Raw genomic sequence first — 25,991 nt, 5'->3', positions numbered from 1 at the left:
CTACATCGAATCAGGAGGCCCCTCCAGGGGGTGCATACGTGATTGGGGCCAGGGGTATTGGTGCCTAGCAACATTTCACCTCACAGTTCTGGAAGACTGACAATCATTGCTTGGATCCAATAATTTTATAATTTCTTAATTTTTTATTTTTGTGTTCTTTGTTACCTTTGATTCTTCCATAAAAGTAGAATTTTCATCAGTTATTTGGTTTTGCTAAAATACAAGTCTCTATAGTAAAAGCAGGGTGATGCTGGACCCTTTTCTTTCGCGAATCCATTTTGATATAAAGAGAGTTCAGCAACCTCCAGAGGGGCCAGTGTGGGTTATTTTGTTCAGTATCAGTAGTAACTTATGAATTTTGTTGTATTTACTACATTTCAATCCATTATGGTTTTTCTTTTTTGTTGTTGTTACTCCTCAGACTGTTGTGTCTTTACCCAGAGGGAAGCTCTTCCCATTACCTAGTAATAGCGGGTAGCATCCTTGCCTTCAGGACTTGATGTCCAGGCTCATCTTGTGTACTGCCTGCTCCAGGCCTGGAATTTTTCTCAGGACCGCTGGTCTCCTTTGTTGGTGGCTTAATAAGCGCTTCGTCTGGAGACTGGTGGTATCGTTGGCACTGGATGGTCCCTGCTTCTGGGCTCCTTGCAGAGCTAGGAAATGTCTACAAAGAGGAAGATGAGTCTATTTCATATTGATATTTTCAGCTTTAAAAATTACAGGGATTAAGTGGGATGCAGACCTTAAATTCTAGTAAAAAGACCAGACTTAACGGTATGACTGAGACAAGAGGGACCCCAGAGGTTATGGCCGCTGGACTCTCTGTTAGCCCAAAACTAAAACCATTCCTGAAGGCAGCACTTCGGACAAAGATTAGACTGGACTATAAGACCTAAAATGATACCAGTGAGGAGTGAGCTTCTCGGCTCAAGTAGATACATGAGACTAAATGGGGAGTTCCTTTCTGGAGGTGAGATGAGAAGGCTGAAAGGGACATGAGCTGGTTGAATGAACACGGGAAATACAGGGTGGAGAGGAGGAGTGTGCTGTAACATTGTAGGGAGAGCAGCTGGGGTCATATAACAATGTGTGTATAAGTTTTTGTATGAGAAACTGGCTTAAATTATAAACTTTCACTTAAAACACACAAAAAAATAAAAATTACAGGGATTTACTTCTTTGAGTGGTTCCTAGCATTAGCATAAATACATGTTTTATCCTATGATAGATAGTTCCAAAATAACAAGCCCGCTGAGTTTAAAACGCCCTGTGAAGTTTTTTTGTTTGTTTGTTTGTTTTTCCTTTCATGTGAACTCACCATACCTTTTGCTAGTATTTCTTTCAGTATCAGGTTATTGGTCTTTATCTTCAACTTTAGAAGCTCTTTATAGGTTAAGGATTTTGGCCCTTTACCTGTGTTATAGTTTGGAAATAATATTTCCCAATTTGACATTTGTCTTTGGAATAATAATAGTTTTTTGTTGTTGTTCTTTGTTTTTTGCCGCGAATAAGTTTTTTAGTTTTATAGCATATCAGTCTTTTCCTTTATTATTTCTGGACTTTGAGTCATAGTTAGGGAAGTTTTTGTCTCTCCCAGGTTATAAAGAAGTCTGCCCATTCTTTCTTGTAATACTTGAATAAGTTTTATTATTTACATTTTGATCCATTTGGAATTTACCTGACTGTGCAACGTGAGAAATGGATCCAGTTTTATTTTTCTCCAAATCTGGGTAGCACAAACAGTTAGTACACTCGGCTGCGAACTGAAACGTTGTAGGTTCAGGTCAACCCAGAGACACCTCGAAGAAAGGCCTGACAATCCACTTCTGAAAAACCAGCCATTGAGAGCCCTGTGGAGCAGACACATGGAGTCTCCATGAGTTGGAATTGACTCAGTGGCAACTGGGAGCCATCTAGTTGTCTCTCATCACTTCTTTAAAAAAAAATCCATCTTTTCCACAGCCGTATAAAATGTTCATATGCACTTGGGCATCTTTCTGGACTTTCTGTTCATTCATGTACCAATTGTTGTTGTTGCCGTCGAGTCGGCTCTGAGTCTTGGTACCTCGTGTACAGCAGAATGAAACGTCGTTGGTATGCTCAAATCCATTGTTGTGACCACTGTGTATTTTGAGCTCCTTGCAACCTAGGGAGCTCACCTTCTAGTGCTTTATCAGACAGTATTCTGATATGGTCCATAGGATTTTCATTGACTGACTTTCAGAAGTAGATCACTGGGCCTTTTTTCTTAGTCTGTTTTAGTCTGTAAGATCTACTGATACCTGTCCACGTGGGTGACCCTGCTGGTATTTGAAATATCGGTGGCATGGCTTCCAGTGTCATAGCAACTTGCAGCTACCACAGTACAAGAAACTGACCAGTATTTAAAATAATAGAATTTTCCTGTCTAATATTGCTTATTTATTTTTCCAACTGTACTTTATTGCCAGCTTGTCTAGCTCCAGAAAAACCAGACAGACAGCCCTGGTGGTATTTTTATTGGGATTACGTTAGATTTGTAGATTATCTCAGGAAAGCTGGGGCCACTGTGGTGTTCATTTGTCCTGTCTGATGACTTGCTCTGGGGTGGCTTCCTGTGTGTCCCAGGTGTACTCGTGTGTCCTCCAGTCTTGTTCAAGACAGGCCTGGTCTCTCCTTCGCTACGGGTGGTCCTACCACCCCTTTTGCACCTGTCCCATGTCCCTGCTGCGCTCTCAGCAGCCTCCCTGTGGCTGCCCACCCACCACCTGCCGTTCACATAGCATGTCCATTCCACGTTGATGGCTTCAGCTTCCCTTCCTGACCTCACGTCAACGCCTTCAGCCAGATGTCTCTGTGAAGCAGCCATTGCCACATGGCTATACATTTTTATTTAATCTCACTTTTTTTCCTAAATTTTAATTATTTTGTTGTTGTTGAGAATATACACAGCAAAAGATACACCAATTCAACAGTTTCTGCATGTACAGTTTAATGACATTGATTACATTCTTCAAGTTGTGCAACAATTGTCACCGTCCTTTTCTGAGTTGTTCCTCCCTCATTAACATAAACTCACTGCCCTCTAACATTCCTGTCTCATCTTACCAGTTGCTGTTGTCAGTTTGCCCCCATGTCGTTCTTAAAACAGCATAATGTTCAAGGCAGGCATTTCTTACTAGTTAAACTATTGTTCAGTTTTAAGATGACTTCAGGGAATATTTTCGGTTTAAGATTTAAAGATGATTTCAGCACAGTCGCTTCAAGGCTTCATCCACTCCCCATAGCTACAGAAAGTCAAGTCCGTGAGAATTTGAAATTCTTTTCTGCATTTTCCCTCTATTGATCAGGATTCATCTATGGAACCTTTGATCAAAATGTTCAATAATGGTAGCCAGGCATCATTTACTTCTGGTCTCGTGGCAAAAGAGGCACTTGTCCATGGAGGCAATTAGCTACACATTCAGTATCCTCTTATTGCTGACTCCTTTCTCTCTTGCTCCAGGTGAAAAGAGACCAATTGTTGTGTCTTGTGTGGCTGCTCGCAAGCTTTTAAGACACGAGGCACAACACAGTGAAATAGGAGGCAGCACAGAAGCACTAAACACATCCTTAGGCCAATTAACTGGGATGGCCCATGAAACCATGCCCCTGAACTTCCAAACTGAGGAACCCAATCCCGTGAGGTGTTTGGCTGTGCATCAGCAGCCTCAGCAGCTGCGCTTTTGTGTTTATTTTATTTTTTTGACATTGTTGTAAATATATCTATCACACAACTTTTGCCAGTTCAACTCTTTACAGGTATACAACTTACTGACAGTGGTTACAGTAATCAGCTGTATAAGCCTATCCTTAATCAATGCAATTTTTCCATCACCATTAACCCCTCTTTTCCCTTTCCCTATCTGTGGTAACCATTAATAAACTTTGGTTTCTATACATTTGCCTTTTCTTTTTATATAAGCAAGGTCATGCAATATCTAATTGGTTTATTTTGCCCAGCATAATGCCTTTAAGCTTCATCCATACCGTACCATGTATCGAGACTTCATTTCTCCTACTGACTGAGTAGTATGCCACTGCATGTATATACCACATCTTTTTATCCATTCAGCTGTGGATGGGATTTAGGTTGTTTCAACTTTTGACTGTTGTGAATAGTGCTGCGGTGAACACTGGTACACAAGTTTCTTTTTGAGTCTCTGCTTTCAAGTCGTTTGGGTATATACCTAGGAGTAGAATTGCTGGATCATATGGTAGTTCTAAAGGTTATGCAGTGGTTAAAGCGCTTGGCTACTAACCAAAAGGTTGCAAACGACTCGATAGCAATGGGTTTGGTTTTGGGGGTTTATGGTAGTTCTGTGTTCAGTTCTTTGAGGAACCGCCACACCATTTTCCAAAATAGCTCTACCATTTTGCATTTCCACCAGCAGTGGATAAGGGGTCCAGTTTCCCCACATCCTCCCCAATGTATGGTATTTTCCTTTTTTTTTTTTTTACCTTAGCCATCCTAGTAGGAGTGAAATGGTATCTCCCTGTAGTTTTGACTTGAATCTCTCTGATGGCTAATGACCCTGAGCATCTTTCCATGTGTTTGGTAGCCATTTGAATCCCCTGTTTGGTGAAATGTCTATTCAAGTCCCTTGCACATTTTATGATGGGAATATTTGTCTTTTTGTTATTAAGTTGTCAAAGTTTTATGTATATTTTAGTTATTAGATTTTTGTCAGATATATGGTGTCTTAGGCTGGGTGCTCTAGAGAAGCGAGACCAGTAAAGTGTATAAATACAGAGAAAGATTTATATTAAGAAAATGGCTCACACAGTTTTAGAAGCTGGAACGTCCCAAATCCATGGGTCAGGCTGGAGGCTTCTCCGGATTCATGTAGCCACAGGAGCTGGCAGACCCAAGATTGGCATGGCAAACAGCAGGGCTCTGGCTCACAGGCTGCAAAGACCAACAAACCATAAGATTGGGAGGCAAGACAGCAGGTAATCTGCTCACTCAAGTCCCAAGAACTGGGGGTCATATGAACAGGAGCCAGCTACAGGATCCAGTGAGAGCAAAAGCCCATGAGCCTTGCCAGAAAGTCCACCTATATTGAATTCAGGCCACACCCTCAAGGAAACTTCCTTTCAACTGATTGGCTACCCACGACGGATCCCGTCATGGAGGTGATCACATTTTATCAAATTTCATCATGGAGGTGATCATATCCTAATACGACTGCCAAACTATATCGTAACTGCAAAACCACTGAGAATCATGGCTCAGCCAAGTTAACACATAACCTTAGCGGTTATATGTGGTTTCCAAAGAGAGTTTCCCAGTTGTTAGTTTGTTTTTCACTTCTTAGGTAATGTCTTTTGATGAACAAAAGTTTTTAGTGTTTATGAGGTCCCATTTATTTATTTTGTCTTTTTTGTTTGTGCTTTTGTTGTTAGATAATCCTTTGTTAAAAGCTAGGCCTGACAGCGTTGCCCCGATTGTTCTTCTAATAATTTTATTGTTTTAGTTTGCACATTTAGGTCCTTAATCCATTTTGAATTTGTTTTTATATGTGGTGTGAGGCATGGATCCTGTTTCATTTTTCTGCATGTGGAAATCCAGTTTTCTCAATACCATTTATTGAAGAGACTCTTCTTTCCCAATCAAATGGACTTGGCATCCTTGTCAAAAATCAGTTGACCATAGATGTGTGGTATTTATTTATGGACTCTCAATTCATTCCATTCGTCTATGCGTTTATTGTTATGCTAGTACCAGGCTGTTTTGATTACTGTAGATGTATGATATGTTTTAAAATCAGGAAGTGTGAGTCCTCCTACTTTGTTCTTCTCTTTCAACATTGTTTTAGCTATTTGGAGCCTTTTATCATTCCATATAAAGTTGAGCATTAGTTTTTCTATTCCTGTAAAGAAAGTTGGAATTTTGATCAGGATTGCATTGTATCTATAAATCTCTTTGGGTAGTAATGACATCTTAACAACACTAGGTCTTCCAATCCATGAACTTGGATCAACTTTCCATTTATTTAAGTCTTCTTTAATCTCTTTCAGCAGTGTTTTATAGTTTTCATTTTATAAGTCCTTCATGTCTGTGTAAACCCAACTGGTTTTTGTTTGTTTACCTTGTACCCTACAACTTTGTTAAATTCCGGTATTATCTCTAGAAGTTTTCTTGTGGATTCTTTGGGATTTTGTGTATATTGGATCATATCATCCGCAAATAGAGAAAATTTTACTACTTCTTTTCCAGTGTGGATACCATTTATTTATTTATTTTATTTTTTGGTCTTATTTTTCTGGCTAGAACTTCTGATGCAATATTGAATAGAAGTGGTGTGACCGGGCACCCTTGTCTTGTTCCTGATTTCAAGGGAAAAGCTATCAGTGTAATGTTGGCTGTTGGCTTTTCATATATGCCCTGAATCATATTGAGGAATTTCCCTTCTACTCCAGTCTCCTTTAGGAAAGGAATGTTGGATTTTATCAAATGCTTTTTCTACATCCATAGGTATGATCGTGTGGTTCTTTCCTTTGTTCTGTTGATGCAGTGTGTAGTGATTACAGTTTTAACACCATGTGTCCGGATGTAACTTGCTGTTTTCTCATCCTGAACCACCCTCTGTTTCCTCTCATGGCCAGCACTACTCTCATCCCAGGTGCCTTCCTCCTTCTCGACTCCCACACATGATAGGTTGCCAAGTTTTATCATTTCTACTCCTCACTAAAGCTTCCTCCTTACCTCTCAGTCTCTCTCAAGAGCTCATCTCTGACCCATTTTGTTCTAGGAGCTTCTATACTGGTCTTTGTGTCTCTCAGCTTTGCAGCCTTCCACTGGACACCCCCACACTGCCATCAGAGTGATCTTCGTAAAACAGAATTTACATCCCACCATTCCATGTTCACGTCTCAGTAGCTCCTTATAACAAATCAGCTAAGCAGCTTCTCACAGAGTAGAAAGCTTTTTACTGTCTAGTTCATCTGCCAGCCTCCTTTCTTTTTTTCTTTTTAATTTTATTTACTGTAGGTGAAAGTTTATAGCGCAAATTCGTTTCTCGTTCAAAAATGTATACACAAATTGTTTTGTAACATTGATTGCAATCCCGGGATTGTGTCAGCATTCTCCCCATTTCCCTTTCCACTTCAGGTTCCCTGTATCCATCCAGTTTTTGCGTTCCTTCCTGTCTTCTCATCCTTGCTTTTGGGCAGGTGTTGCCCATTTGGTCTTATATATGTGATTGAACTAAGAAGCAAAGAAGCACATTCTTCACATAGTTATTGTTTGTTTTATAGACATGTCTAATTTTTGGCTGAAAGGTGGACTTCAGGACTGGCTTCAATTCTGAGTTAAGAGGTGTCTAGGAACTATAGCCTCAGCGGTTCCTCCAATCTCTGTCAGACCAGTAAGTCTGGTCTTTCTTATAAATTTGAATTTTGTTCTACATTTTTCTCCCTGTCTGGCATCCTCTGTTGTGATTCCTGTCAAAGCAGTCAGTGGTGGTAGCTGGTACTGCCTAGTTCTTCTGGGCTCAGGCTGCTGGAGACTGTGGTTCATGTGTTCCATTAGTCCTTTAGACTAATATTTTCCTTGTGTCTTTGGTTTTCTTCTTTCTTCTTTGCTCTGGACAGGCTGGGACCAATAGATATATCTTAGTTGGCTGCTCGCAAGGCTTTTAAGACCCCAGACACTACTCAGCAAAATAGGATGTAGAACATTTTCTTCATGAACTGTGTTATGCCAGTTGACCTAGATGCCCTGCAAGACCATGGTCCCCAACCCTCAGCCCCAGTAACTTGGTCCCTCAAGGTGTTTGGGTGTATCTAAGAAGCGTCTATGACTCTGCTTTGGTCAAGTTGTGCACATTTCCCTATGTTATGAGGTTTCTTACCCTTCACAAAAGTCAGCACTTGTCTATTAAACTAGCTAGCGATTTCCCCCTCCCACCTGTCTCCTCCCTTGTAATCATCAAAGTTTATTTTTTTCTGTGTGTAACCCTTTTTGGGGGGTTTTATGATAGTGGTCTCAAACAATATTTGTCCTTTGCGATTGACTTATTTCACTCAGCATAATGACCTCCAGATTCATCCCTGTTGTGAAATGCTTTGTGGATTCACCGTTGTTCTTTATCCTTGTGTAGTCTTCTATTTGTGTATGTACCATAATTTATTTATTCATCTGTTTTGGGGCATTTAGGTTATTTCCATCTTTTTGCTATTGTAATGATGTAGCAGTGAACATGGGTATGCATGTCTCTATTCATGTGATGGCTCTTATTTCTCTAGGATGTATTTCTAACAGTGGGATTGCTGGGTCGAGTGGTATTTCTGTTTCTAGCTTTTTAGGGTGGTGCCATGTTGTTTTCCATAATGGTTGTACCATTTTGCATTCTTACCACCAGTGCACAGGAGTTCCAGTCTCCCTGCAAGCCCTCCAACATTTGTTGTTTTCTCTGTTTTTGATTAGGACCAGTAATGTTGGGGTGAGATGGTTATCTCATTGTAGTTTTGAATTGCATTTCTTTAATGGCTAAAGATTGTGAGTGTTTTCTCATGTCTGTTAGCTGCCTGAATGCCCTCTTTGGTGAAGTGTCTGTTCATATCCTTTTCCTGTTTTTTAACTAGATGATTTGTCTTTTTGATGTTGTAATGTTGAAGTATCCTATAGATTTTAGAGATTAGACCCTTGTCAGATATGTCATAGCCAAATTTTTTTCCCAGTCTATAGCTTTTCTTTTTAGTCTTTTGGGGGAGTCTTTTGATGAACTTAATTGTTTAATTTTTAGGAGCTCCCAGTTGTCTGGTTTACTAATCTTCTGCAGTTTGTACATTGTTAGTTATGATTTGTATTGTATTTATGCCATGTGTTAGGGCCCCTAGTGTTGTCTCTATTTTTTCTTTCATATTCTTTATTGGTTTAGGTTTTATATTTAGGTCTTTGGTCCATTTTGAGTTAGTTTTTGTGTATGGTTGAGGCATCGGTTCTGTTTCATTTTCTTACAGATGGACATCCAGTTTTGCCAGCACTGTTTGTTAAAAAGACTGTCTTTTCCCCATTTAATGAAATTTGGCTCTTTGTCAAAGATCAGCTGACCATAGGTGGATGGATTTACATCTGGGTCCTCGAGTCCGTTCCATTGGTCTATGTGTGTCATTGCGCTGGTACCAGGCTGTTTGATTACCATTGCTGTATAGTAGGTTCTTAGACCAGGTAGTGTGAGGCCTCTTTCTTTGTTCTTTTTCTTCAGTAATCCTTTGCTTCTTCGGTCCTCTCTCCTTTCCATATAAAGTTGGTGATTAGTTTTTCCGTCTCATTAAAGAGTGCTGTTTGTATTTGGATCAGGATTGCATCATCTCTATAGATTGCTTTGGGTAGAATTGACATTTTCACATTGGTGAGTCTTCCTGTCCATGCGCATGGTATGTTTTTCCATTTACGTAGGCCTCTTTTGGTTTCTTGCAATAGTTTTTTGTAGTTTTCTTTGCATAATTCTTTTACGTCCCTGGTTAGATTTATTCCGAAGTGTTTTATCTTTTTACGGACTATTATAAATGGTATTATTTTCCTGATTTCCTTTCAAATTTCTCTTTGTTGGTGTATAGGAATCAGCGAATTTTTATGTTGATCTTGTATCCTGCTACTCTGCTAAATCTTTCTATTAGTTCCAGTAGTTTTCTTGTGGAATCTTTGGGGTTCTGTATGTGTAGTATCATATCATCTGCAAATAGGGATAGTTTTACTTCTTCCCCTCCAATTTAGATGCCCTTTATTTCTTTTTCTTGCCTTATTGCTCTAGCTAGGACTTCCAGCACTATGTTAAATAGAAATGGTGATAAAGGGCATCCTTGTCATGTCCCCATTCTCAGGGGGAATGCTTTCAACCTCTCTCTGTTGAAAATGATGTTGGATGTTGGCTTTGTATAGATGCCCTTTATTATTTTGAGGAATTTCCCTTCTATTCCTGTTTTACTGAAAGTTTTTATCAGGAATGGGTGCTGTACTTTATCAAATGGCTTTTCTACATCGGTTGAGATCATGTGATTCTTTTCTTTTGTTCTATTTATGTGGTGGATTACTTTTACGTTGATTGATTTGCTAATGTTGAACCTTCCTTGCATACCTGGTATTAATCCCACTTCGTGTATTGTTTTTGATACTACGCTGAATTCCATTGGCTAGAATTTTTTTATCTGTATCCATGAGAGATATTGGTCTGTAATTTTCTTTTTTTTTTTTTTCATGGTGTTTTTGCCTGGCTTTGGTATCAGGGTTATGCTGGCTTCATATTCCTTTCTTTACTTTGCTCTGAGAGCTGCATTTCTTATACATATACACAGACATAAACATTAAGTTTTTCTCCTTCCACACTTTACATTTCAGAAATTTGGAACCATTTCTGGTTTGCCACAAGCATTTTGCTCTTGTCCCCCTTCAGAGCTTTAATGTATGACTCCTCGAGCTACAGCGCTCCCCCATTCTGGTGGACCAGCATTGACCTGCCCTCGCACAGAGCTCACTTCAGTCCTTCTTGGTGCAGCCTCAGGCCCTCCCCTCCACTCCGTTGTCAGCAGCTGTCCACCTGCTTTACAGCAGGAGAATGAGCCCGTGTGTTTGCACTGAGCTGGGAGCTGCTGGAGGGAGAAGGGGTCAGCTGCAGATCACCTTGCTTAGGGTGGTGCTTAGCAAGTACTAAAACATTTACTAGGTGCTATGAAGTGTTTGGAAACCTGGTGGTGTAGTGGCTAAGTGCTACCGCTGCGAACCAAAGGGTCGGCAGTTCAGATCCGCCAGGTGCTCCTTGGAAACTCTGTGGGGCAGTTCTGCTCTGTCCTATAGGGTTGCTATGATTTGGAATCAACTCAGTGGCACTGGGTTTGGTTTTTGGTTATTGAGTGTGTTTAGTGAATTCTGATGGAACAGCCCATAATCTAAAATAATTCTTGCTAGTACCTGTGGTGTGGAAAGAGTTGGCTACTTTATTATTCACATGATGCCATTTATAGCTCTGATTTGAAGGCTAAATTCCCCCCTCCCCCGCCACCTTATTTTAAATCTTCTGTGCATTTTCAGTCTTCCATAGTTTATATCCAGACATTACCACTGATGGGACCTAAGCACCCCACACATGTACATTTCTAGGTACTCTGCTAGTTGCTTTCTTTCTCTTGAGGATACTATTGAAACCAGTGTGAGGAGTAACTGGATAATGCAGTGTACACCATCTTTGCTTTAGAGGCAGACCACCTTTCCCGACTTAATCAGGCCTCCCCTTCCTAACATGGGGGGCTGTCAAGCAGACAAACTTGTCTCACACTCTGTCCACAGCAGAGACCACTCTGGCCACTTGCTCCTCTCTGAGTCCTTCCAGGTTCAGAAGAGCAAGTCTCCCTCCTTGGGCCTGAGCGAAGGAGTCCATTTTCTGAGCTCGTTGCCTGAATTTTACCAGAATTAAGCCACCAGCCTGTTATCGTTCATATCTTTTTCCCTGACCTTGTCCTTTTTAAGTAATCTCTCCTCTTTTATAGTTAAACCCATTATTTAAAAAGTTTCGTCCTCTTCCTTATTTCTGAAACCAAATTCCTATTCTGTAATATATAGTAAAAATATGAAGATTTATTAGAATATTTGCATCCTTTTTATGAAATTATAGTCTTTTGGAGTATTATGTAAATAAAATGTTAAAATGCCATTTTTCTGAAGAGAGCTGTTTTTTATATGAACGTAGTACTTTCACAGGCTAAAACTAAAATTTCTTTATTTAGTCTATCTATATCTTTTGAAAATGTTGACGTGGCTAAGAAGAAACTCCCTGTTCATATGTTAGATGGTCTGACCCTGAGCTACAAGGTATGTGATTAAGTTTCTTATAAGAACATCATTTTCTATTAAAATTTTAAAAACATGCAAATTATAGGTACTTTCTGTTTTGATTTTCTGCTTTTTGTTCATTTTTTATTGTGTTTTGTTTTCGTAGGTCCCGTGGCCTGTGGACATTGTTATAAGTTTGGAATGTCAAAAAATTTATAATCAGGTGTTCCTTCTTTTATTGCAAATAAAGTGGGCAAAATACAGCCTGGATGTTTTACTATTTGGTGGTAAGATTTTATTTCAAAGATAAAATTATAATTTAATTTTAGCCCTGAAAAGAGAGTTTTGTAGTCTTTGTTCATTTTTTATATATACACAAATGCCAACATGACATGTATTTATAGCAACAGTTTTACAGATGTCAGAACTAACGTCTCCAAGTGAAATCCTGGGGAACTGCATGTAAAATCAGTCTGAGGTGCAATAACTTGATTAGGAATTCAGCTAGAATAAATATTCTTCTTAGGTCCTGCAAAAATTGTTAAGAAAGGTTAATGGGACTTGACATCTATGTTTTTGTGAGAGTGATAATAAAGACAACAAGGGGGCCTTTTCGCCTTTCAGAGACACTGATGTTGGGACCCCTTGTCTGCTTCATCGGAGCGCTCTTGGCGGTGTCAGTAACCGCTGCATCAGAGTTCTCCTTCGCTTGTAGCAGTGGGGGTGGCATCTTAGCAGGTGCTCTTCCGATCTTTTGTAGAACTGGTTAGCACTGCTGAAAAGTCACAACGTACAGAAGGACTGTTGCCTGAACCAGACACGAATGCTCGGCTTGGACCACGAAAGGAATCAAAGCAGCAGATTCATCGGATGTTCCTCCTGAGAGTGAAGCTCATGCACTTTGTGAACAGCTTACACAACTACATCATGACCAGGGTTTGTGTCTGTCCACTGCCTCCGTTCTGTTGCCTTATGTACAGTTCATCACAGAGAATCACTAGTAAATATATTTATAAATACAGAGGGTCCCACAGAATACTTATCGACTATGTAAATATGAAAATAAGGCATATACTTTTTTTATTATAAAGTAACGTGACAGCAGGGGGATTTTTGTAAAATATACCGAAGCGTGTGTACCCAGCAGACCACTGTCTTCTTGTGCAGCCCCCTGTAGGCAGGCAACACCAGAGCTACTCTTTTGGAATTACCTTCAGTTCTTGCTGCATATTTTCTTGAGTTCCTTTAAATTTCATCAGTGGTGACAGAAGTATCCTTTGGAAATGAGTTCAATTTTTAGAAATGGTCAAATTCTCTCAGGTTAGTGTGGTGTGTAAAGAAGAAGGAAGATGCAACCAGATTATATACTTTTGCTCTTCTTAAAAACAAGGAGTAACTACAGAGTAAATGGAACTACTCTTCTTACACGTCTTAAACCCAGTTCTAGAGGAAGTTCTCAAAGAGAAGTTCAGGTATTTGAACAGTAGCTGTATTATTGGAGGGCAGCACTCATTTAGGGTTTAAATTTTGTTTCTTAAAAAAAATCTCATTTGTAGTTGTTCTGGTATCTAAGTTATAAAACCTGTCTTGTTTGGATGAAGTGAACATTTGAAGGCAACAGAAGTGCTCTCTGTTCCCAGGCTGCAGTCATGGCCTTCAGAAGGCTAGCCTCGGCCATCTAGTGCTAAGAGTAAATGGTAGCGCTTTAAGTTTTTTCTTAGTTTGCTTTTAGTTTTCTGTTTGAAATCCATCATGTGTCCTTTCAAGAAAGACTAATATGTGAAAAGTGGAACTTAGAGAAACAAAATTCATGGTATTTGTTTGTATTATAAGAATAGTGCTTATATTTACAACAAATTTACCTGAGTGTTTTTTTTTTAAATCAAGTTCCTCCATGTGTTTTATAAACAGTTCAGTTTACTTGCCCTTCCGCCCTCCAGGAACAGTCTGTGAGTACAAAGTGAGGCATTCATTCACTTATGCAAGGGGATGTCCTAAAGGACTGACTCATAACATAGTTTTAAGATAAGCACCCTAAGGTCAACCCTTAAAAAATGGTACTTTTTAACTGCTGAAGAAAGAATTTGAAAGGAGTAGAAGAGGTTGGTAAAAAGTTCTTTATGCAGCACAAGTCCCCAGAGAAGAAGTCTGCTGAATAAACTTTTCCTCTTTCTCTTTAAAGATTCTTCATAGTACAGGGCTGGAGTTTCAACATCAAGTTGAGGAAGCCAAGGATTTAGATCAGTTGATTAAAGTTCACTATAGATATTTGTCCACCATCCATGATCGATGTCTGCTAAGAGAAAAGGTACCTGAGATGTCACCTGGAAACTTGGCTACTGAGGCGGGAAATGACGCCGGGCAAACGAGGTTTATCTGCTTTGGAATTTTATAGTTATTAAGCTTCTGTTTTGCAGAATACTCTTTAAGAAAGAACCAGCTCAAATTTCATTACACATGTGTGTCACATTCCTGGAAATTGTACTTAAGAGGCACAGATGAGAACTGTGTTGCACAGTCCCGTTCCCTCTGTACTCAATCTGCATTACATTGGAATTCATTTGGAAAATCTGAGCTGCAGTGTAGAGTAATAGTGCATTAGACAGAAAATGTGTCCAGTTTAGTGTGAATATATGGAGTTAAATATTATATCCACTGGAATTACTTGACCCGTTCTAGTGGTGAATTTAAATGGCTGTCCCAAGAGATGGTAGCTTGCTCAGTTGGTTAGACCATACTGCTAATAATGCCTATATTGTGGGTATAATCAGTGTATGGGCCAGATTTCAGTGGATTGGACATGGATGGTATTCAGTAACGTGGTGGTCTTTTTCTGTGATTCGTTTAAATTAGGTAAAAGATGTTGATGTCACTGTCCAAAACATGATGTAGAACCCATATTATCTCCATGATTTTAACTTCCAGGTTAGCTTTGTGAAAGAAGCCATCATGAAGGTGTTGAATTTGGCACTCATGTTTGCAGATGGTTGGCAGGCGGGTCTAGGGGCTTGGAAGTAAGTATGTAGCTTGTGAAACATTTGTATCGTGACCATTTTAGCTTCCCTTTTGACAGGTTTTCATCTTGGAAACACATATAGGAAGTCCTCACTATTCTCTGATTCTTTATTTGGGAATTTGCCTACTTGCTAAAATTATTGTTTGTTTTTTTTTAACCCCCAAATCAGTACTTGCAGTGATTTCCAAGTCATTCGTGAACGTGCTCTAAGAGCAAATACAAATTAGAAGGCAAAAAGAGAGCCTTCTTCATCCTCGCTTTTGAACAAAAAAGAAAAAGACTTCCCCTTTCCCTTTTCTTAAAGTACTTACTTTAGAAAACTTCAAAGTTCTTTCTCTGCCTCTTTGAAATGTGTTGTTGCCATAATAGAAATACCAAAAGTGGATGGCCTTAACAAATTTATTTTCCCACAGTATAGGAGGCTAGAGTTCTGAATTCAGGGTGCCAGCTCCAGGGAGAGGCTTTCTGTCTTTGTTAGCCTCTGGGGGAAGGTCCTTGTCATCAATCTTCTCCTGGTCTAGTAGGATCTCAGCACAGGGATCCCAGGTGCAAAGGATGCTGTCTGCTCCTGGCTCTTCTTGCTTAGTGGTAATAAGGGCCCTCTCTCTTTCTGTTCACTTCTCTCTTTTATATCTCAAAAGAGGTTGACTAAACATACAACCTAGTTGTGTAGGTTGTGTCGTGCCTCATTAACATAACCACCTCTAATCCTACCTTGTTAACATCATAGAGGTTAGGATTTACAACGCATAGGATAATCATATCAGGTCACAAAATAGAGGACAGCCACACAATACTGAAACTCATGGCCTGGACGAGTTGACACACATTTTTGGGAGACACAATTCAACCCATAACAAAATGTATATAAATCTTTTTAAAGGCTTTTTAAAGGCCTTTTGCCGGTTTTACAACCTAGGAAAGTTTCCTCAAAGACCTGGAAGCCATCTCTTAAATGTAATCAATCAGAGAAGATAGCACCTATGTCTTTCAGTTTCCTGGGAGGATAGGAGCCTAACTTCAGCTGGCTTTTGGCTCCAAGTTGCATACTTACCTCCAGTCATAAAGATAGGAGTGATTTTTCCCTCCTTTGAATAAAAGCACTTAACAAACACAGGTGGCTACCCCAGTTACCAAGTGAATTTAGGATGCACTTTGTGTGACAAAAAAGTGCTGTCAAGTCCTCTTACTTGAAGACTAGTTATCATTTATCTTGAGAACATTTATTAAAAGGCTTGGCTATATAAAATGATAAAATTCCTTTCTGTTTTTGCAATCTCTTCAGTGCATTGTCTGTGATGTGTATCACATTCTGGTTTAATGGTTATTCAGTAATAAAACTTGTTTCCTTTGTCTCCTACATCTGTGGAGAGGTTTTGTGGGTTTGCAGGACTTTTTTTTTTTTTTTTTAATTATACTTCCCCAGTCATGTGTGTAGAACAGTGAAAATTTTGAGTTGCCTGACGCACACTTTCCCAGCTGAGGTTGAATAATGTGATGCCCTACCTTCTTGTTTCATACTGCAAATAAGTGTCTTTTTCATGGTCTGTTTAGTGCTGTGTTTTTTACATTTGCGTGCTTTTTGCTGGATTTTGCAGCCCCTATTTTATGCCCTTAAGCATAGTGCTGAAGTGCTGTCTGGTGTTCCTAAGCATAAGAAGACTCTGGTGTGCCTTCTAGAAAAATAATGTGTGTTAGATAAGCTTCATTCAGGCATGAGTTACAGTGATGTTGGCCATGAGTTCAGTGTTGACGAATCAACAGTATAAAACAAGGCTTCGTGTTGATCAGCTGAAATTGTACTAAAGTAGTAGAGGCTTGCAGGAGCCCAGCCTTTATTTCCCCTCGAATAGCGATTCAGCATTTGCTAGTTCAGGGTCCATGGTGACGGTATGTAATATCATGTTTGGTGAAGTAGAAGGTCAGCGAAAAAGAGGAAGACCCTCAATGAGATGGATTGACGTAGCGGCTGCAGCAGTGGGCTCAAGCGTAACAGTAATGGTGAGGATGGCACAGGACGGCAGTGTTCCGTTATCTTGTACATAGTACATTGCTGAGTCGGAACCCCACTCAACAGCACCTGACAACAACTGCAGTTTAACAAGAATTGACTGTATCATCTACCACTTATATTTAAGGGAAGAGCTGAGGGCTTGAATGTGTTCATGTGAACTAAACAGTATCAAGAACTGTGAGATTCTTTTTGAGAGAATTAAGACAAGAAAAATCTAAAGTTTTTTAATTAGGACAAGCAAATATTCTTATATTCGTGTTTGGCTGTATAGGTTTTCTTAAATTTTATTGTAGACAACCTTCAAACATATGTAAGAGTGGAGAGGATGGCATAAGGAATCCACAGGTACCCTTCACTCGCTTCAGCAGTCACCAACATAGGACCAGTTCTATTTCCTGTCTGTCACCTGCCCCCCCCCTCAACTTGCAAATTCTGGATATCATGCTAGATTATAGCCCAAAGTTGTATTCTGAGTGAACTTTAAAAGATGCTATGTACTTTTACTTTTTAGAGTCTTTGTTTATTCACACCTGACACATAAGAATGTAAGTGCTCTCAGGTCAGGTCACAGATGAGGACCCAGCAGCTCTTCCCTTCTAGTTAGCAGTACCATCCTTGTTGTGAATTGAATTGTGTCCCCCAACAATGGATGTCAACTTGGTTAGGCCATGATTCCCAGTGTTCTGTGGTTGTCCTCCATTTTGTGATTGTAATTTTATGTTAAAGAGGTTTAGGGTGGGATTGTAACACCTGTACTAAGGTCACGTCCCTGATCCAGTATAAGGGAGTTTCCCTGGGATGTGTCCTGCACCACCTTTTATCTTACAAGAGATAAAAGGAAAGGGAATCCAGCAGAGAGGGGAGACCTCATACCAAAAAAGAAGGACTGGGAGCAGAGCAAGTCCTTTGGACCAGGGGCCCCTTCGCAGAGAAGTTCCTAGTCCAGGGAAGATTGATTAGAAGGACCTTCCTCCAGAGCCAACAAAGAGAGAAAACCTTCCTTTGGAGCAGATGCCCTGAATTTGGACTTCTAGCCTACTTTACTGTGAGGAAATACACTTCTCTTTGTTAACGCTATCCACTTGTGGTATTTCTGTTAAAGCAGCACTAGATGACTAAGACAGTTCTTTACTGCTAACTTGAATGTACAGCTCAGTATTGTCACCCTGTATTCTTTAGAAAATTAATGTAATGATAATTCTTCTATCTCTTCCCTAAAATAAAACTGCAAGTCTGATTGAATAGCTTGTGCTTTGTTGAGGTTAGGTGCCCACAAATAGATTCCAACTCATAGCGACCCTCTGTACAACAGAATGAAGCACTGCCCGGTCCCGTGCCATCTGCACAATAGTTGCTGTGTTTGAGCCCACAGATGCAGCCATTGTGCCAGTCTCTCGTTGAGAGTCTTCCTCTTTTTCACTGACCCTCTACTTTACCAAGCATGATGTCCTTCTCCAGGGACTTGTCTCTCCTATTAACATGTCCAAAGTAAGCGAGATGAAGTCTCTCCATCCCCACTTCTAAGGAACATTCTGGTTGTAGTTCCTCCGAGACAGATTGGTTCGTTCTTCTGGCAGTCCTTGATACATTCAGTATTCTTCTCCATCATCGTAATTCAAAGGTATCACTTCTTCTTGAATCTTCCTTATTCATTGTCCAGCTTTCTCGTGCATATGAAATGATTGAAAATACCATGATTTGTATCAGGCGCACTTTAGTCCTCAAGGTGAAATCTTGTTCTTAGCCCTTGTCAATAAGGAGCTGAGAGTTCTTTTTAGTGCTAGTCCAATTTAAAATCTTTTTTTTTAATTTTATTTATTTTGTTGTTTGAATATACATAGCAAAACATACACCAATTGAGCTGTTCTTACATGTACAATTCACTGACATTGATTAGATTCTTTGAGTTGTGCAGCCATTCTCACCCTCCTTTTCTGAGTTGTTCCTCCTCCATTAATAAACTCACTGCCCCCTGAGGTTCTTATCTAATCTTTTGAGCTGTTGTGGTCAATCTGATCTCATTTAGTTCTTAAAAGAGCATAATGCTCAAGGAATACTTTTTTTTCCTAGTTAAGCTAAACCATTGTTTAGTTTTAAGAATACTTCAGGAGATATTTTTGCTTTAAAGTTTAGTGATTATTTCAGGGGTTCATCCAACCTTCATGGCTCCAGAAAGTCTAGATTCCATGAGAATTTCAAATCCTGTTCTGCATTTTCTCCATTTTGATCAGGGTTCTTCTATAGAATTTTTGATTAAAATGTCCAGTAGCTGTAGCTGGACACAGTCCAGTGCGTTTAGTCTAATGGCAAAGGAGGCAGTTGTTTATGGAGGCAATTAGTCACACATTCCATTTCCTCCTCCTGTTCCTGACTCTCCTTCTTTTTCTGTTGCTCCAGGCCAATAGACACCAACTGTGCCCTTGATGGCCACCTGCAGGCTTTTAAGACCCCAGGTACTAGGTAGCAAACGAGGAGGTAGAACAGAGGCACTATAAGCATGTTATTAGGCCAGTTAACTGTGATATCGCATGAAACCATGACCGTAAACCTCCAAACCAAGGAACCAAATGCCGTGAAGTGTTCGTATATAAGCAGCGTCAGCAGCTACTTTTTTTTTTTTTTGTCATTGTTGTAAATATATCTGTCACACAACTTTTGCCAGTTTAGCTCTTTACAGGTATACAACTAATTGACAGCACTTAAATAACTGGCTTTGCAACCCTACTTTTAATGCAATTTTTCCATTACCATAAACCAAAACACAGTACTCCATGAGCAGTAACCACCCTTCACCCTCCCTCCTGCCCCTGGTAACCACTAATTAACTTTGGTCTCTATACATTTGCCTTTTCTTGTCTTTTTATATAAGTGAGGTCATACGGTATTTGTCCTTTTGCGACTGACTTGTTTTACTCACCATAATGTCTTTAAGCGCCATCCGTGTTATAGCATGTATCAAGACTTCATTTCTCCTACTGGCTGAGGATATTCCATTGTATGTATGTACCACATATTGTTTCTACTTTTTAGCTGTTGAGAATAGTTTTTCAATGAACATTGGTATACAAGTCTCTTTTTGAGTCTCTGCTGGATCATACGGTAGTTGTATTTTTTTTCTTTTTTTGGATTTGTTTGTTTTTTTCTCTTTTTGTATTTTTAGTTTTTCGAGGAACCACCACACTGTTTTCCACAATAGCTTTACCATTTTGCATTCCTGCCAGCAATGGATAAGGATTCCAATCTCCTCACATCATTTGCCAACATTTGTTATTTTCTGTTTTTTATCTTAGCCATCCTAACCAAAACCAAACCTGTTGCCATCAAGTCGATTCCAACTCATAACGACTCTATAGGACAGAGTAGAACTTACTATAGAGTTTCCAAGGAGCAACTGGTGGATTCGAACTGAAGACCTTTTGGTTAGCTGGCAAGCTCTTAGCCACTGTACCACCAGGGTGAAATGGTATCTTATTGTGGCTTTGACTTGCATCTCTCTGATGGCTCATGACATTCAGCATCTTTTCATGTGTATCTTAGTCATCTTGTGCTGCTATAACAGAAACACTACAAGTGGATGGCTTTAACAAAGAGAAGTTTATTCTCTCACGGTCTAGTAGGCTAGAAGTCCAAGTTCAGAGTGCGAGGTCCAGGAGAAGGCTTTCTCTTTCTGTTGGCTCAGGAGGAAGGTCCTCGTCCTCAGTCTTCCCTTGGTCTAGGAGCATCTCAGTGCAGGAAACCCAGGTCCAAGAGATGCACTGCTTTCTTGGTGGTATGAGGTCCCTCTGCCTCTCTGCTTGCTTCTCTCTCTCATATTTCAAACAGATTGGCTTAAGACACTATCTAATCTTGTGTATCTCATCAATATAACTGCCACTAATCCATCTCATTTCATCATAGTGATAGGATTTACAACACATAGGGAAATCACACAAAATGGTGAACAATCACACAATACTGGGACTCTTGGCCCAGCTAAGTTGACAGATATTTGGGGGGGGGGCACAATTTTATCCATGACAATGTGCTTGATGGCTGTTTAAGTGTCCTAAATGGTGAAATTCTATTCAAGTCCTTTGCACATTTTATGATTGGGTTGTTGAAGTTTTATATATATTTTGGTTACTAGATTCTTATCAGATGTATGGTTTTCAAAGATACTCTCCCAGTCTGTAGCTTGTCTTTTCACTTTTAAGGTAATGTCTTTCAATAAAAAAAAAAAGTTCTTAATAGTTACGAAGTCCTGTTTATTTATTTATTTTGCTGTTTGTGCCTTTGCTATTACATTAGATAATCCATTTCTAAAAGCTATGCCAACAGCGTTGCCCTTGTATTGTCTTCTGAGAATTTTATGGTTTTAGTTTTCACGTTAGATCTTTAATCCATTTTGAATTTGTTTTTGTGAATGGTGTGAGGCGTGGATTCTGTTCATTTTTCCGCGTGTGGAAATCTGATTTTCCCAACATCATTTATTGACGTGACTCTTTTTTTCCCACCAAATGGACTTAGCACCCTTGTCAAAAATCACTTGACCATAGATGTGTGGGTTTATTTCTGGACTGTCATTTCTGTTTCACTGGTCTTGCATATATTGTTATACCAGTGTCAGGCTGTTGTGATTACTGTGGGTGTATAAACTGTTTTAAAATCAGGAAGTGTGAGTCCTCCTTTGATGTTCCCTTTCAATACTGTTTTAGCTATTTGGGGCCTCTTACTATTCCTTATAAAGTTGAGCATTGGTTTTTCTATTTCTGTAAAGAAGTTGTTGGAATTTTGATCAGGATTGCATTGAATCTGTAGATTGCTTTGGGTGGTATTGACATCTTAACAATATTAAGTTTTCCAGTCCATGAACATGGAACATATTTCCATTTATTTAAGCCTTCTTTGATCTCTTTCAGCAGTGCTTTATAATGTTTCATTGTGTAAGTCCCTAACATCTCTGGCTAAATTAACTCCTATACGTTTTATTCTCTTAGATGCTATTGTAATGGGATTATTTCCCTAATTTCCCTTTCAGCTTTTTCATTTTTGGTGTATAGAAACCCAACTGATTTTTGTTTGTTGACCTTGAACCCTGCAGTTTCCATTTAAAATTTTAAAATTTCAACAATTTTAACATTTAATCTGAATGAAAAAATTAAGATGATAGTAGGTAAATTCATAATTGTGGGGATGAAAATAGAAGTCTTACATGCTTCATTATTGCTGTCTCAAAGTGTATAAATGCTTTTTCACATAAAATCTAGGCTAATTCTAATACTTATCCTGCACTGTGAGATGGAGGAGAAAATAACACTACTGAATATGCTCTAATGGGCTCAAACATACCGAAGATTGTGAGGACAGTGCAGGATTTGGAACGTTTTGTTCAGTTATACGTGAGGTCGCCGTGAGTCGGAGCCCACTCGGTGGCAGCTAATAACGACAGCAAAGCGTGTGCTCTACTGAGATTGCACGGTTTCCGTTTTTTCAAATAAATTGTAAGAAAAAAAGCAGTAGGTGAGGGAAGCTGAAGCACATCACTAATTGCAGTATATGGAACTTAACTGAATTCTGCTTTCAACTTTTAAAAAAATACATGAAGCAATATGAAAATTTTGAACATTGACTTGTTATTTGATGATAAATAATTGTTAAATATTTTTAAGCAAATAGTATTATGACTATGTTTTAAAAGGAATCTTTAGAGTATACACACTGAAATATGTATGGATAAAATGCTATAATGTCTAAAATTTGGTGGAAGTGGAAGAGGTGTAAGCAGAGTTGCTGCGGGTGGGTGATTGCTGAAGCTGGGTGGTGCGTTCACTGTGTAGTTCTCTCTCACATACTCTTGGTATTTCCCATTTTGAAAGTTAAAGACAAAAGTTTCTGTACTTAGCCTGTATACCTTTAATGTGTACTTTATTTCAAAAAGAACTTATGCTTACAAAAAATTGAAAGGCAAAAATGTGTAATGGAACTAGTTATCCTAGCTCCAGAAAGAAATACTATCCTGCTATCCCCCAACAGCAGAGTTTTATGTCTTGATGCATCTTTTTCTTAGGACACTTTGCAAAACTTATTTTGAAGTAGTACAGGAAATATTTATAATCTCTAGGCTTAGGATTTTTAATAATTTAAGGCATATTTGAAATTATTTCCAGAGGTATTTTGTAGCCTACCTATTTACCTTATACACTTATTTAAGTTGGAATTTACTTTCTTTCTTAGGATGGAATCTATAGAGAAAATGGAGTCTGATTTTAAAAATTGCCATATGTTCCTTGTAACCATTTTGAACAAAGCCGTCTGTAGAGGGTCCTTTCCCCATTGTAAGTACATCATGTTAAAACATTATGACTGTTATATTTTCATGTAGCTAAGTCTGTGTGTCATTATTCTAGTATTGATAGCATGAAGAATTAGGATATTTCACCATTTTTAAACCTGTAAAACCTCTTAGCAGTTGTGCCATACTTGGAATTGTTTTTCGTTTTTGTTTTTTTAGAATTTCAGTGGAGTGAGTGAATATCAAATGTAAAGCACTAAAACTAATGACCTTGCTTTCTAGTATAGAATTTATTACACCAGTGAATTTCTAAAAATTCTGTTAAATAAAGCGAATGGTAGAATGCCTGTAATATTTTCTTACCATGTATAGCCTTTGCAACTATTCCTTTTCAAAACACAGGATTTTTTTTCAGCAATTTTAGAACTCCCACAGCTGCCTCTTATCATAAGGAAATGTGAACTTGACAGTTCAGAATACAGCCTGTGAAGTAGAGAGGGCTATGGGGTGAGTCATCGGGAGAAGAGACAGCTGGTTAATCTGTAGAGACGAAGAACTAAGTAATATCTCTTCGCAAAACTTGTTTTTGAAAAGTTTGAAGAGTTAGTCTTTACTAACTCTTCAAACTTTTCAAAAACAAGTTGGATTTATAAATGTTCCAAGTTGGATATACTTATTAAAAGTAGTTGAACATTTAAATAATATTGGTTAGAATTGTGTTAAATGAAACATTAATACATTTGTCCATTTTTGCATTGGGTAAGTGTTTTTTTTTTAAAGTGTTATGCAAGTTGATTACATTCACAGGTTAAACTCGTTGCCATCGAGTGGGTTCTGACTCATAGTAACCCTATAAGACAGAGTAGCACTGCCCATATATGTTCCCAAGGAGAGCTGGTGGATTCGAACTGCTGACCTTTGGGTTAGCAGCCAAACTGTTGACCGTTGTGCCACCAGGGCTCCCATTCACACGTTAGAACATGGCATTTTGTTATGGACTGACCACAGATTTTTTTTGACGTATGGAACAAATGTGTTTGTTCAGTGAGATGTCCAGATTTTTTTCTTTTTAAAATTGCAGTTATCTGAATAGGATTGAATCTACTTTACTTTTTGAATTTGCATTTAATAAATTAAGGTTGTCATCTTTGTTATACATTAAAAATAATCAGCATTTGGATTAAAAATAGAAAACATCTTTAAATACTTTCTATTTAATTTATTAAAGCCTTATTCACACATTTTCAAATACTAAATCTATTTTTTAACCTTTTTTTATTTTTCCCACAGTGGAATCTCTAGCACTATCACTCATGGCTGGCATGGAGCAAAGTTAAATATCTTAAAATACAATAAATTCCTCAAGAATTGACCTTCATATATTTCCATTTCCATCATGTGTAACTGAGACATTGGAATGTTTTTATTTTGGTTTATTTAACAACTATTGTCCACTGTCTAGACGATAGACAGTTGTAGAATTGTGTTTTCTGTGGTTCTAGGTATTTTCTCTGGAGATTATCAGCTAGTATATGTATATAAAGTTGTATAAAAACACTGTGTATATAGGATGTTTACACTTAATATTTTCTACTATAAACTAAAGATTCATGTCATTGATATCTCTGAATGTGAATTATATATTTTGAAAATGTAATTGTTGATAATAAAAGTAAATCACATTAAGACATTTTAATGTATGGTATTATCCTTTTGCTGTCATACATCCATCACAAATTCTTTATGTAGAGCTTTACATGGCATCTTCCCTAAAGATTATTTTATATTCAGCTGTCTGAAAATTGTTTATATTTTTATATATCTGGAAAGTTCCAAAATGGAAAATAGCTTTAAGCACTATCAATAAGCAAAGCATGCCAACTTGACGTAGGACCAACTATTGGTACATACTGTGGTTTGACATTTCTCAGCAATTTTTGTGAACTAACCGGTTATTTCTTAAAACAAAATTAATGCTTACCATTCCGTGTTTCCACAATTTCATAGTAAAATACTTGCCATATCTCTAGCACTAATGATATTTACTACTTACTTCTTTTTTAAAAACAACCACTTGAGTTCCAAATAGCCCTCAGAGCTTACCACCATGGCCCCTTTGTCTGTGGACACAATCTTGACCACCTTGCAACATTAGCATTTCTACATGCAGAAGGCAAAGTGTGAGAACAGAGCCCTCCTGGAATCCCACCCAGAACCTGGTCTTTACTCTGAATTCTCAGAATAAGTTACCAGGAAGGCATTGAGGATGGATAGGTACTTCCAGGTCTCAAGAAAATAACTGCTGTATAGCCCAACAACTATTTGATAGGTGAAGCATCTGAGATCTGGCCCTGTAAGTCAAAATCATATAGAAATTGATGAAGTAACTGTACCTACCGTCGCGATGAAGAAGTCATCTTTTAAACAATGGTGCACTGGCTCTTTTGGTAAAGTTCTTTATATGTGACAAAAATCCTCATGCCTTTGATCTGTTTTGAGTTAATTTTTGTATATGGTGTGAAGTAAGGGTCCAAAATCACTCTCTTGCGTATAGATATTGTCCCAGCATGATTTGTTGAAGAGACTACTCTTTCACCATTGCATTGTTTTGATACCTTTGTTGAAAATCAGTTAACTGTACATCTATGGTATTATTTCTGAACTGTCATTTCTAATCCATTCATCTATATACCTGTCCTTACACCAATACTACACTGTCTTGATTACTGTAGCTTTTTAGTAAGTTTTCAATCAGAAAGTGTGAGTCTTCCAACTTGTATTTTTCAAAACATTGTTTTGGGCTATCCTGAGTTCCTTGCATTTTTATATACATTTTAGGATCAATTTCTACAAAAAAGGCAGTTGGAATTTCAATAGGGATTACATTGGATTTGAAGAT

The 25,991-nt window shown here is 38.5% G+C and overlaps 1 protein-coding gene across 5 annotated transcripts in view; it reads left to right on the top strand.

Moving 5' to 3' along the window:
- TUBGCP5 (tubulin gamma complex component 5) overlaps nt 1-24,792 on the top strand; it is an 85,144-nt gene extending 60,352 nt beyond the window's left edge. For 2 of the 5 annotated variants that reach the window (XM_064296213.1, XM_064296214.1), the window contains 7 exons: nt 11,746-11,830; nt 11,958-12,078; nt 12,552-12,727; nt 13,974-14,099; nt 14,717-14,805; nt 23,035-23,135; nt 24,383-24,792. In XM_064296213.1, the coding sequence (XP_064152283.1) occupies nt 11,746-11,830; nt 11,958-12,078; nt 12,552-12,727; nt 13,974-14,099; nt 14,717-14,805; nt 23,035-23,135; nt 24,383-24,429 (745 nt within the window). In that variant the 3' untranslated portion in view covers nt 24,430-24,792. Of the gene's footprint in view, nt 1-11,745; nt 11,831-11,957; nt 12,079-12,551; nt 12,728-13,973; nt 14,162-14,716; nt 14,806-23,034; nt 23,136-24,382 lie in introns of those variants that run through there. The other 3 variants (XM_064296212.1, XR_010323741.1, XM_064296215.1) reach the window with 3 other exon arrangements.
- The last annotated feature ends 1,199 nt before the right edge of the window (nt 24,793-25,991 follow it).

Source organism: Loxodonta africana, chromosome 13, assembly GCF_030014295.1.
Source record: "Loxodonta africana isolate mLoxAfr1 chromosome 13, mLoxAfr1.hap2, whole genome shotgun sequence".
Lineage (NCBI taxonomy): Eukaryota > Metazoa > Chordata > Mammalia > Proboscidea > Elephantidae > Loxodonta > Loxodonta africana.
This window is presented reverse-complemented; position numbering and strand designations above follow the sequence as displayed.